The sequence below is a fragment of the Vanacampus margaritifer genome, chromosome 15 (genome assembly GCF_051991255.1).
Source record: "Vanacampus margaritifer isolate UIUO_Vmar chromosome 15, RoL_Vmar_1.0, whole genome shotgun sequence".
Classification (NCBI taxonomy): Eukaryota; Metazoa; Chordata; class Actinopteri; order Syngnathiformes; family Syngnathidae; genus Vanacampus; species Vanacampus margaritifer.
The window spans coordinates 16,850,449-16,864,727 of NC_135446.1; the positions used below are offsets into that span (position 1 = coordinate 16,850,449).

General features: G+C 40.6%; 1 protein-coding gene across 2 annotated transcripts in view; it reads right to left on the reverse strand.

The window, feature by feature from the left end:
• The window catches only part of nrxn2b (neurexin 2b), a 363,379-nt gene that overhangs the window by 137,273 nt on the left and 211,827 nt on the right, over positions 1-14,279 (reverse strand). The window contains exons 16-19 of one of the 2 annotated variants that reach the window (XM_077544145.1): positions 14,220-14,246; positions 3,931-4,050; positions 2,938-3,319; positions 1,242-1,432 (exon numbers count right to left, since the gene is read on the reverse strand). In XM_077544145.1, the coding sequence (XP_077400271.1) occupies positions 1,242-1,432; positions 2,938-3,319; positions 3,931-4,050; positions 14,220-14,246 (720 nt within the window). Of the gene's footprint in view, positions 1-1,241; positions 1,433-2,937; positions 3,320-3,930; positions 4,051-7,499; positions 7,559-14,219; positions 14,247-14,279 lie in introns of those variants that run through there. The other variant, XM_077544146.1, reaches the window with a different exon arrangement.

Sequence of the window (14,279 nt, forward strand, 5' to 3'; positions counted from 1 at the left end):
TTCAGTGTCTTTTGCTTTTGCCTTGGCTGAGGCCCCTCAAGTGCTTCATTTGACCCGTCATTCCGCTTGCCCATATTTATCATAGTTGACCCTGTTGTCATACATCTCCATACTTCACACTTTCCTTTACTTGATTCTTTTCCTACCAGTTTTATATCCACCATCGCGGCTCATTAGCTCTAAAGATCCCCCAGTAGATATAAAGTAGCCTGTAATTGACTTTTCTCATGAGTGCACTAAAAGATACATTTGTCACAGGAGGATGAAAAATGACATTCATATGTGAAATAAGACTCATTGTCAAGTTTCCTCGATGATGAACACGACGGTGGCCGTTCAAACCATAATTGATAAGATCGACCGTCAGCGATCAAACCGAACTCGACGGCGGCACGTGACGTCAACATATCTCGCATGGTCTCCTCGCCACCCGCGAAGTCTCCGATTACGCCAGGCTGGAGTTGAGACGTTCATACTATCTGACGTGAGGCACTAATCCAGTTACGTTGCGTGCGATTTGTTTGGCTATTATCATGCAAATGCATACGAGGCCTGCTTTGACAGGGCTTCATTACAAAGCCTTCACCTGCGTCATTTGCGATTCTACACCAGGTGCAAATTGAAGCGCTGTTCAAAAGGAAATTATTCAGAGGTTGTATTGCATATCCAGTGCAGGCATCACACTCATGTAATGCTTATTTATTCAGCCCACAACCAGATGTAAACAATGTTCGGTTTATTTATTTATTTTAATGAACGACTGCACTTGAATCACTTGTATGTTCAATATGACTATGGCTTGTTCTCCATAGCCTTTTTTTTTTTTTTTTTTTTTAAAGAAAGATAGCTGGAAGGTTCTTTTTGTTTTTATTTTGTAAACACACACAAAGAGACTTTCTACAGGCAAGATAAAGCTCGGAGAATTGTTTCTTTTCTTTGATACACAGGTAGAAGCATGCCTGGGAGATTGTGGGAATTGCTATATCTGTGTTTCAGTCCCAGACTGCGCTGTGTGCATTGAGCATATTTCTATAAACGTACAAATTGCTAGAATATGCGCCGACACATTTGTCAAGAGGATTCCTCGAGCTGTGTTTATTCTGCAGTGTAATTCCAGTGGACGTTAATACTGATGGGCTAATTAAATCCTTGTACAAACAGGATAGATATTTCAAATGGTTCCAATTGAGCTGCCATTAAGAGGCCAGATGCCGGCCAGCTGGCAGGAACCGACTTGTTACCTTTGAGGTCCAGGTTGCGGGCTCCATTGGAGTGCTGCGTCACGGTGCGCGAGTCGATCTTGAGCGTGTGGATGTTGTTGGCGTCCCGGGACACCACCACATTGTGCCACTGGTTGTCGTTGAGCGGCTTGTCCGAGTTGCCCTTCATTAGCGACGGGCCGTTGCCAAGGTCAAAGACGTAGTGGACGTATCTGGGGAGGGAGGCGGTAACAATGACAAAGATGATGATGATGCCCGTGTGTGTGTGTGTTCCAAATGTAATTCAGCTGCCGTGCTCTGTGCCCCTTCACGCCACACCAATTTGTCTGGAGGTGCTTTAAGATGGATGACACGTCGCTCGCAATGCCTAATGGCTCCATATTTTCCATGTCACCAATTTGTTTGTATTTTATTTTAAGTGTACATCACCTGCTCATTGGCATGCACATGAGTACTCAGCCTTAAAAAGGAAATCAAGCCCAAAATGTTCTTTACTTTTTTTATTTTTTATTTTTTTTTAAGTCCAGCCCATGGGGGCGACCATTTTGTCACTTGATGTCAACCCAAAATGACATCACAGGTGCTCAGCGGTTAGGAAAAGACCAATATCAGCTGACCTGTTTTTTTTTTGTTTTGGTTTTTGAGTTTGGTCACGTGACGTTTACAAGATGAGTTGTGATTGGTTGTTACTAGAGAAAGACCGATGTGGGTTTTTTTTCTGGGCCGATACCAATTATTAGTAGTCAAGGATGCCGGTAACCAATATTTGGAGCCGATATTAATTTTCACGAAAAGAAAAAATATTGGCATCAAAATAAAAAATAAAAAACGAAATCCAGCGCTTAAATATTTAGAATTTTTAAGAATATACTTATTGAACAACTTTTAGAGTTCGTAAAACATTGGTGTAAAAAAACAAAAAAATCTCAATAAATAGACATCTCCGTTTTAAAAATCGAACAAAAAGTTCAGGGATCTCCCACAGGCAGTAACATGTCTTCAAAAGTTAAATAAAAACCTAAGTAAATAGCTCCCTATTGTTTTCTACAGCAAATAAAGGTTATTAAAATTTAAAAGGTGTAAGGAGTTCCCAGGGTCCGCGGCATCACTGAAAATTGAAATAATTAGTTCCCTGAAGTCCCTGAACACTTTTTTAAATGGATCTATTATCACCCGTATGATTCTTCAAAATGGCCAATGTCGATATTAGTCAAAATGCTAAATATCGGTGCCGATAATCGGCCCAGCTGATAATCGGTCTATCCCGAGTTGTTACCTGAGCACTGAGCAACTGCGATTTTCAATCAGCAGCAAGTAGAAAAATGGCCGCCCCCTGAGATGGATTAAAGCAACTTGATTTTGCTACTATATTAATTTTTCACAAACACAATATTAATCAGAATATTGTGTTTAGACTAGTGGGGCTGCATAGAAAATATTATTTTTACGGAATTTTTAGGGTTGACTAGCCCTTTAAGATTAGTGTCATTCCCCAACTAGCTGTGTTTTTTTTTTTCAGACATAATTTGGGTTTTGGGCCGATGCTATTTTGGCTGTTGCATTCAAAACGAGCGCAGCACCAAATCCTTGGCTTTGTCTTCATAACACTGCTAAATAGGGAACACGAGGAAGCAAAAGCCTCTTTTCTCGTATCATTATAAAGAGCTTTTAGGGGAAAATAGGTTTCTACTGAATTCGTCCTTGAATGCACGCTCACCCTTTGACAAGCTCCACAACAATGAAGTCGCTCCCATCACCAGAGTTGAAGAGCATCAGCCCGTCGGGCGTGGTGGTTTTAAACTGGAAAAACAGGTGCATGGACGCGTATGCCTGCAGCGTGGCCAGCGCCAAGTAGCTGCCTTTGGTCCGGAATGCCACCGGGTCGGCGATGATGTGGCGCATGCCGAAGCGGGCGTTGAGCTCGCAGTAGGAGATGTCGCCGTTCTTGCACTGGTCGAGGTAGGGCACGCCGTTGAAGGTCAGGCCCTGGAGGTGGCCGATGAAGTTTGACGGCACCACCGAGATGAAACGGCGCTCCGTCATGATGCCCGTCTCGATGTTGTGGAACTCCAGACGTGTGTGGGCACCAGTCATCTGGCCTGGAATGATGATGATGATGATGAGGGACTGATAAACATCGTTCATTTAGAGAGGGCGAATAATGACGCCGCGCTGCTCTGCTTCAGGCAAACGGAATGTTTCGAGGGAAATATTGAGCTTGACGTTAGGCGAACATGATTACAAGTTCCATCAGGGTGCAAATTAGATATTTAGTTTCATTTGCAGTGCAGGAAATGAGACAAACATTACATAAAGCATGGATGTGATTATTAGTTTACTTGGATTTCGGAGTGTTGTGGCTGCACAGGATGGCAATTAAAAGTTCCAGGATTCCTTTTTTTGCCTCATAAAGCAGGCCGTCCTTGACAGGGTCATCCGTTGCTCCCGGACGCACCGCACCCACTCCATTCCCTCCATCCAACTCGCACCTTTTTCTTCGCCTCTGTCCTTATCCTCAGCTACAGTCCTTTGCCCAGGGCCACATTATGTGACTCCGCCTCATCTTTTGACCGTTCATCCTTCCACTGGCTCTTTTGTTCGCAGTCCTACCGCCGCATACACCTCAGAGCTTTCAATACAGCCGAGACCGATTTAAAAATAAATGTGTTCTTTCTCCGCCGTCAAGCGCTTTTGATAATACACAACTAACCTTCCACTGTGACGTTGTCCACAGACAGCTGCAGGCTCTTGCCTCTTCGCACCACCTTCACCGTGTGCCACTCGTTATCGTTCAGCTTCTGGCCCGCAAACAGTGTCTCGGGTCCTTTGCCTGTGGATGAGCGAGGAAGTGAAATCACGGCATAGCAGTAATTGTGTGTACGTGTGTGTGTGTGTGTGTGCGCACGTGTGTGAGAATGTGAGTGCTCCATTAACGCGCATGTTTTTTTCTGCACAGTCGGTGACAAAGCAAGTAGAGAAAACCCAGAAAAGTTGATGCGAGTTTTTCCAACATACATACTGGAACATGCTGCTAATTAAAAATAAGTAAATACTTTAAGCATATAAAAGGGCTACAAAAATGATGAAAAATCACGTTTTTCTCTCCGCTCTGGGATGTATCTGCTAAATGCGCTGAAATCCCGCCCCCCACTCAACGGTTAATCAAGTATGACTTGAGACCAGGGGTGGGAATCTTTGAATGTCTCACGATTCGATTTGATTCCGATTTTGGGTGTGCGATTCGATTCAGAATCGATTAAGAATGATTTTTGATTCAAATGATTTGATTGACAATGATTTTTGCTCCAATTTATAGATGTTCAAGGAATCGTAATGATCTACTCCAGTCTGACTCGCTAATGCTAATTAGTGCTCTACTCGTGGCACTTTTATCACTCAAAAGAACGGCTTCACGCTGCAAAAAAACATTTATTGGAATAACTTGATCATGACTTTTTCCTTCTACTCTCTAATGTGGCTACAACTTCAGACTGCGTGGAACCACACTGCCCCTAAGTGGCCAAATCGGGTAGAACATGAACAGCGCTCCCAATAAAGGCACATACAAACAAAGGGAAGACAGTATAAAATAATTTAAATAAAATAGATTTTGGGACATTTAAAATCGATTCTGAATCGTACTAAATGAGAATCGCAATTCTTATGAGAATCAATTTTTAGGCACACCCCTACTTGAGACCCTTACAGAAAACAATACTACTTCTAGCACAGTGATTCTTAACCTTACTGAACCCCACAAGTTTGCAAAATAAAATGTGTATTTTTTGAATTCTCTTCACCATGAATTTAGAAAGTATTGGGTTATTGTATTCCCTATCTCCATGCAGCTTAAGGAAGTGTTCCTTTAATTTTGCTTGATAGCTAGTTGTCTCAACGATTTATAGAGCACTTTAAAACAACCACCCCCGTTTTTTTTAAGATGGAACCCTGGAGCAGCAGATACAATGAAAACAGCAGAGGCCCCATAATTGAGTGCGATGATGCCGTATGAGTTTGCTTTTGTTGTTCTTAAAAAAACGTAGCGTTTCTTTGCTCTTTTCCATCTAAAATTACATTAATATTCGCTTCTTTAATTCCAAAATTATTTCTGTTTCGTCGTCCCCCCAAACATTCCTTACTTTATCGTCCGACATTGCTTTGGGACTACAAACGTTCATGTGACGAAATATCCCGTCAAAACGTGCGCAGTGTATGCGGTCTTGCTAGCGGTTATTCGCAAAACCTGTTTCCATAGCCAAAATTTTTCGATATGCTTCCAAATCCACCCATCTAAGCGTAAAAACTTTTTGGGCGAATTTTGGGCCCTTTTTGAATTTCTAGTGTTTCCATTTAGTTTTATTCTCGCATTTCTTGAAAATTCCAATACAAATGGGTGAATGGAAACCCAACTTGCGTAACATGCACACACACTCAGCCGGTAACAAGACACTCTAAAGCAGTCTTCATTGAATCACTTCATCCACCAGATTGGGAGTGACAAACATCCAAATGTGCTTATAAAGATGTTTTCAATCAAAAAATAGGGATGTTCGATATCACTATTTTTTTTCAGAACAATACCAGTATGAGTACTCAACTCTTGACTAGTCACCGATACCAGTAGTACTTTTGATACCTAAAATTTGCCAATAATTTTAAAGAAAGACATACATCCCAAAATAGGATTTTCTTTTTTTAATTGCCAATACCTTGAAGTGAGGCCTGGAATCGGCCCGATACCACTAGCCCATCCCTAGAAGAGACCTTAAGCATTGTGTGCTCTGCTGAACATATTGTCAACTAAATGTGCCAAAATCACACGTGGACCACGAGGGCTGGCAGCCAGGCTGAGAGTAATGATCAAAACAACAATGGCACACAACAAGAGGGGCCCTGGGCACTTCCTGGCAAGACGGCAGCTGAGCCAGCCGTGTGACTCACGGTCACACATGGTGGCGGGAAGGAGGTGGTGGTGGTGTAGACATTTGTCAGGGTCACTCAAGCATATGCAGGCAGCATGTCGAGAAGCGGAGGAGTCACGGGTAACTGTGGGGGGGCGGCGCCAAGTCAAAAGGTCGACGTTTGCTTGGAGGAATATTTTGAGGCTGCTAAGCTAACACGACAGTTTGGAAAACAAATAAGTGGTTCAAACAAGAGGAACAGACCTTAATCTTGGTCAACAGGCTGGAAATAGGGCATCTCTGGAAATGTACACATGCCGCTTTGGGGTTTATTTTTGTTCATCATTAACATCACCTGGTGATGAACCTCAGGCAGACAACCCCCAACACTAGATTACGGATTTGATGGTTTATATATGATTATCTGCTTGTTGCAAACACAAATGCATTTTTTATTCTGTTGGTAAATGTACATTGTCCCAAAAAAATAAAATAAAATACAAATATATGCCAACAGGCACTAGTAAGCCCCAAGGACAACATGAGTAGCCCACGGTTCTGAAAAATGGTAACATTTTTTATTTATTTTTTTAAACATAACAAGGTACAATTTTTTTCTGTACCAAATATTTTGTTTACAAATGAAATAGATTGTGTTTATATTTACCCAAATATTTAAAAAAAGATCATTTTAGAGCTGCCATTAGAGCTAAGAATTCTGCTCCCGCTTTTTATACCGTCAGAATCTAATATCGTGCCATGCCTACTTTGCATACACCTGGAAAAGTTTGTGCACACACAAAATGCTTCGATTGCAATTTGCAATAGAAGAACCATGCGCACTATTGGCAAAGTATAATCAGAGCAATCCGATTTTCGATTCACCAAACTTGGACATCACCTAGTTTTAGAGTGACGTCGGTATTTTTCCACAATTGGTTGATCAACGCTAAATAGTCTTGCAATTTGGGTGGAGGAAGACAAAAATTGGATGACATTAAAAATGTGTTTCAAGGCCGACTGGACATGTTGGCCAACATTGTACCTGGCTGCCTTGTTTCAACCAGAAAAAGATTTATCCATCACTTAGCTAGTTTTTGTCAGCTTAATGTTTTTGTCATATTAGAAAAATATTTATTGTGAACTACTCCAACTTATTGTAAAGTTTCGGGGTCATTTGGATGACATTAAAGGGGTAAATATGTTGCTTTTAAAGGATAGCAAGATAGCTACTACTTATGTCCTTGTACACAATTCACACAAACTTCTAACAAGCACCATCAAGCACATGAGTGTTCGCAGCCTAATCAGCATTAATATTAACAATGACTGCTGTAATGATAAGTGAATTAACCCGCAGGCATGCACTTAGCGTCACCTTGTTTGTTGTGCATCCCCCTCATGGCGGCGGTGACTTCCTGCTTGCTGCAAACGAGCAGATACTCATTCACTCGTTTCGTTTCATCGCCCCCTAGTGGCGCCAAGTTGATCAGCCACTGGCTCTGCTTGGCTATGTGGGCACCCAAGTGCCAAGTCCACTTACGGCAGATGGGCTGGTTCTGCATGGTATCGTGCTGGGCGACCTGGCAGCATATTAAACAGGAGACTCCGAGCGGGCCCGAGCATGCCAGGCACATACGCACTGTACTGCAATTTAGGAATATTCAAATTGGATGGGCAGACGGTGAGCGCATGAACACACGCACGCGCGCACAGCCCTCTGTTTCTAAATTTGGGAGGTTAATGGCCGTTTAGTCCTCACAACCTTCACGCATGATTACGCGGGGTCGGCTGGTGGCGAGGCTGAGGCCAAAACATCTCCATGCTAATTTTGGAGTGAATAATGTTAACTTCTTAAGAAGTGTGTACACAGGGCAGCAGTGACTAATACATACATGTCCAAAAATTTCTTTACAATAGTAAGTTATTTGCGCCCCACTAGTCTAAACAAAGCATTCGGATTCATATTGCGTTTGTAGAATATGAATAAATTAGCAAAATCCACCAATTTTTTTTATCTCGGGGGCGGCCATTTTGCCATTTGCTGTCGACTGAAAATGAAAATAGGTGGCTTTTGCTGCTTAATCCATATTCCACAAATGCAATATTAATCAGAATACCATGTTTAAACTAGTGGGGCCGCCGCCACATAGACCATATTAAAGAAAGAAAATTTGAATAATTCATTTCTGCATATTAATACCCTAAATGCACCAAATGACAATCTAGTCCAATCTCCTAAAAAAATACTTCTATTACGACTAGTGATGATGATGATGATAATAATAATAATAAAGATATATCACTGTATAGTGTATAATATTGTACTTGCTAAAAATGAGGTAATGACAAAAATAATGTAATCTGGGGGCAGTAAAAATACAGACAAACCGGCTGCAGAGGATAAAGAATATATGCCTGTAAAGGTTGTTATAGGATCTGTCTTTGTTAATCCTCCATTTGTCTTCAAATATTTGTTGCTTCAAGGATTACAACACCGCAACACTATCCGTTAGCCCGTCTTTTATTTTGTTAGCATATAGCTGGAAAGATTTTTCCAAGGTAAAGTGATGTGGCTGTTTTAAATACCAGTGAAATTTACTAAACATGAACTCTGAGTGGGAAAAAAATCAGTTTGATGTCTCTTTTTTGGATTTTTTTTTTTTTGCTGTCTGCTGACCTGTTGCTTGTTGTGATGTGCGCTTGCATAATTTCCTTTATTTAAGCAGGTAAGAAACTCATTTAGATTAATAATAATTAAAAAAAAGAGTGACCTGGCCACAGGGGCAACAGCGACGCACAATTGTTACAACAATTTAAAATAGACAACAACATACATACAAAATCCTAATCATTATGTCAATAAATTCAACAAGTTTGCTCAATTTTAAAAACAGTTACTAAAACTAAAAACTTTTTTTTTTTTAAACAATGCTCCATCTTTCACAGAAAACTCACACATCCCTATGGGTGGTAAACAAACACACGCACAAAACAACATTTGTGAAATTAAATGAGTCTCCTTCCAGGCAAACACCTGCTCGGCTAAAATGGAACGTCAGCATGGTCTATGAAAATAAATTTAGAAACCCCAGTGGTCAAACGTTTGCATTAATGGCCAGCCACTCTGTGAACTGACTGCAAGATTTTAATGTGCCCTGTTTAAAAAGTTGGGCAGTTAGAAATACATGTGTTTGAGTCAGGCTAGATCGAACCAAATGGCGCGCACACTAGGGGTGTGCCAAAAAAATCGATTCTCATAAGAATCGCGATTCTCATTTAGTACAATTCAGAATCGATTTTAAATGTCCCAAAATCGATTTTATTTAAATGATTTTATACTGCCTTGCCTTTGTTTGTGTGTGCCTTTATTTGGAGTGCAGTTCATGTTGTACCTGGTTTGGCCACTGAGGGGCAGTGTGGTTCCACGCGGTCTAATACACTGTTAAGTTGTAGCCACATTAGAGAGTAGAAGGAAAGTCACGATCAAGTTATTCCAATAAAAGTTTGTTTTTTCAGTGTGGAACCGTTCTTTTGAGTGATTAAAGTGCTGCGAGTAGCACGCTAAATAGCATTAGCGAGTCAGACTGGAGTAGATCATTACAATTCCTTGCACATCTATAGATTGAAGCAAAAATCATTGTCAATCAAATCATTTTGAATAAAAAAAAAATCGTCCGCAATCGAAAATCGATTCCAAATCGAATCGCAGACCCAAAAATCGGAATCGAATCGTGAGACATTCAAAGATTCCCACCCCTAGCACACACACACACACACACACACAAACAAACACAAGCATACATTTTTCGCTGACTTTTTACTGCTGTGCACAAGCCGCTTCGAGGGGGTTGAGAGTACAGCCAAGTGACCCATGAGGACTTGTTACATGTGTTTCTCCCCCCCCCCCCCTCCTCCTCCTCTTCTGCCACTAAAAGCAGAGGCCTGCAATGGTTATATAAGGCTGCACAAGTTAATGCGCTGTTGTCTTAACAAAAGACAGGATTTACTCTCCGCAGCTAGAAGGCCTCCTTTTTGATGATGATGCCATTTGGCTCCTATCTTAAGATATCACATTTTCCATCTCGGGCACATTGCCGCCGGTCTAATGAAAAGCTGTGTGCTCGATGTGTGTGTGTGTGTGTGTGTGTGTATGTGTGCGTGTGCAGAAAAGCCATCCAAAAACCACTCTGTCAGGAAAGACATGGGAATAAAAAGATGTGTTCATCATTAATTATAGAGGTGGTCCCTGGAAAAACTGGGGCATATTGTATGTGGTCATGATTGAATTGGAGGGGGTTGTATATACTGGCAAACATCATTGATTTAGCATCCCTTGGCTAAATAACTGCCGCCGATATCTCCTGCATGCAAATGGCTGCCGCCGGAAGACATTCTCGGCACTGCTCAGTGAAAGCAGGGTATTAATCCTACTTCACACGCTGCATAAATCCTAGTTGATTCATGATTTCAACCACATTTCCTCGGCCATCTTGTCCCGCCAGATGAGATGGGTCTCGACAGCTCCCTCGTTACACCCACTGTGATCAAATCAACCTGTTTGCGATGCCATGTAACATAGTAGTGATTGATTGATTGACTTGGCCGTTGCATAGAATTAGACTTTTTTTGCTGGAAAAAAAAACTTACTGTTTGGTTGCTTTCAGAATATGCTTCGGGTCATTGTCCATCAGTACTGTGAAGCGCCATCCAATAAGTTCTAACCATTTGACTCATTTTTACCTATTAACTATTATTACCTAACATCTTGAGTCTAATTTTTGGCCACTCCAGGTGTGCCTTATGATGTGGCCAGGATCGTAGGAAAAGAAACTTTATCCTGTACGTCTGTTGTTGAAAATATTGATCTGAGTATCACATTAGTGCTTTTCCAGTCACCAGTGGAAGCAAAAGGCAGTAAATAGCGACCAAAAGCTCCTTTTACACTGACCCAACAATGACCTATGACCCATTTTTTTTTACCTTTACAATAGTGTTAAAGCTTAGTAGTTGACTGCAGGTGCACTTAAATGTCTTGTAAAATAGATTTAAAAATTCTGCTACTGGCTAATAAATCAATGAATGGTTTTGGTCGTGGGTACATTAAAGAATGCTGATTGAATAAAAAAATCAAGTATGGTTCTGAGTCTGCAGACTCGGATCAATTAGTAGTGCCTACTAGGGGTGGGAATTTTTGAATGTCTCACGATTCGATTCTGATTTTTGGGCCTGCGATTCGATTCAGAATCGATTTCCGATTAAGGACGATTTTAGATTCACAATGATTTGATTGACAATGATTTTTGTTTAAATCTATAGTTGTGCAAGGAATTGTAATGATCTACTCCAGTCTGACTCGCTAATCCTAATTAGCACGCTACTCGCGGCACCTTTTATCACTCAAAAGAACGGCTCCACGCTGAAAAAACTAATTTTTATTAGAATAACTTGATTGTGACTTTTTCCTTCTACTCTCCAATGTGGCTACAACTTAACAGTGTATCAGACCGCGTGGAACCACACTGCCCCTATGTGGCCAAATCGGGTACAACATGAACAGCGCTCCAAATAAAGGCACACACAAAGGCAAGACAGTATAAAATAATTTAAATAAAATCGATTTTGGGACACTTAAAATTGATTCTGAATCGTACAAAATGAGAACCGCGATTCTTATGAGAATCGATTTTTTGCCACACCCCTAGTGCCTACAGTTTAAAGCAAATATGGTGAAGAGGCATTTTGCTTTTATGTTGCGCAGAAAAGGAATAAGCTACCAACAGAAGTGAAATTAGCCCAGAGCATAAATGGTTTTCAAATCCAAGTTTACTTTTCCCATACCTTTGATTAAGGTATTTAAAAAATATATATATTTTCCACTGTATGGCATTTTACTAATTATAGAAAAAGTTCTTTAGAAAGTCTTCTGTTAACTTGCTCAAATGCTGTCAATGTACATTATTTTTAGTACATTTGGTAAACTACTTTTATTTTCTCCCCGCTTTGCTTTTAAATGTCGTGAGCTGTTGTGTTTGAAAATGCTTTTAGGTGTTTCTTTGCATATTTCCTTGAAATGTCCTATATAAAGGCAGCGGTAGAGTTTTACCTGTTATCCGTAAATCAAAACAATATACAGTTTAATTAACTGAAAAACAAGTGATGTTGATGTCTCTCATTCTGATCCTGGTGATTATTTTTGACATCAATCTAAATATTTTCAAAAAGGTTCAGTCTCCTCTGCTGGCGCATAGATGTGAGAGTTATTATGCAAGGAGAATATTATTGGCCAACTCCATCGTATGTGGCCTGGAGTGGTGGGAGATCAAATGAAAATTAAATTAAAAATGTCTGGCCTCCATTTGAGCGTTAAATTGCCTTAACAAATCAAAACCCAATTCAAGCGTTTTCAAAATACATTACATACAAGTTGAAATCTAACACTAATGGGTGATCTGTTCTCAGTGCAACTTTTGCACATTTTTGGCAAAGATATCTATTGGACATGATCCGTCCCCAAGAAGATCACCATGGCAACAAATTAACTTATTCTGGTCTCCAAATCCTTGTAAAATTGTGACTATCGACCTTAGAAAGACATTTTATAGACTTGATTTAATGGCGCTGATGAATGACGCAATGAAAACAGAAAAAGGTGAGAGCATGAGAATATAATAAATATTAATGGAACAGCGGCCACGACAAATTTGCACTCACTCCAAATTACATTCAGCAAAGCACTATTACAATGCAAAAAGGCTGCAGAACACGCAATGCGCCATCACTGAATAAATGATACATGGATTGTGCTACGTGTGTTGTGAGCACATAGTGGAGGAACATCACGCCGATGTGAAGAAGGTATCACATCACGCCTGTATTGCAATATACAGTGGATCTTCGTTTTTCCTGATTTTTCAAATCCAGAATGGTCTGACTAAATCCAAAGTACTTCCCAACTGAAGGTAGTGACAAGCCTCCTGTCAAAATAGAAGGCCTTCAAAATAAAAGTATGGCTTGTATAGCAGCCACACGCAAACTACTGTATTTGGCGCTTGTTTATTTAAATACGCCCCCACGTTCCTCAAGAAAGTGATGTGAAATGAACAGCCATTGTGTTAAAAAAAAAAAAATGAAAGCCAACAAAATGCAGATGGAAAAAAATCCTCTAAAATCGAATCATACGAAAAATTTAAATAAAAAAACGGTCACATGGCAGCCATATGTCATACAATAAGAAAGGGCTGCAAAACTGATACTATCACACCCTGACCCGACTCTGAAATTAGGTCTTTGAGGTGATTTATTTTTCACTTTCAGAGCCCCTTCCTCGCACACAGTTCTTTTACAGCGCACGACTGACTGACCATAAAAAAGTTGCTCAGTCAAGTTGGGAGATACATAACATCAATTAGTCTGTCCTGTAAAGTAATTAAATGACCACGCAATTTCCAAACGTGCACGTTGATGGTTCCTTGCACCCGCAAAAAAACAGTAAAATCTGTTCTCTGTCATTGCCTGACATCTAGTGGTCAACCCGAGTGGTGCATCCTATGAGTAGTGCACTTCAGGGCCTTCAATAGACATTTGACTTCATCGATTATCACCGAGGAAAGGTTAAAAAAAAGAAAAGAGAAAAAAAAGAAATGCAACGATTATGTATGTGGATTTTTTCCCCACTCTTTGTCACCGAGCTGACTGCCACCACTTACCTGCTTCACAAACATAAACACTTCTACCCATGAGAGGCCAAAAACAACGCCTGAGAGATAATTTAGCAGTGTGTGTGTGTGTGTGTGTGTGTTACATCTTGCATAGTCGTGTCAAGTTGCCCTTTTCTGAAACAATGAGGGACGTTAAGGGATGAATTGAATTTATTTGACTGATTAATCGTTGTAATTGTGTTTGGATATCTATAATAGAAATGAGGCAGAGAGACAATGCATGCGGTTAAGAAGAAAGTCTGCAGAGTAATTGGGGGGGGGGGGGACATAATGAGGTGTCACTGATAATTAGATCAGGAGGGAGCAGAAAAGGGCCACCGCACTGATTTTGTATAAGATGATACATTTGAGTCATAAAAATGGATAGAACAACTTACTGAGGCTACAGTCTATCCTGATACAATCTGGCGGGAAGAGAGAGCGTAATGGTGAGATCA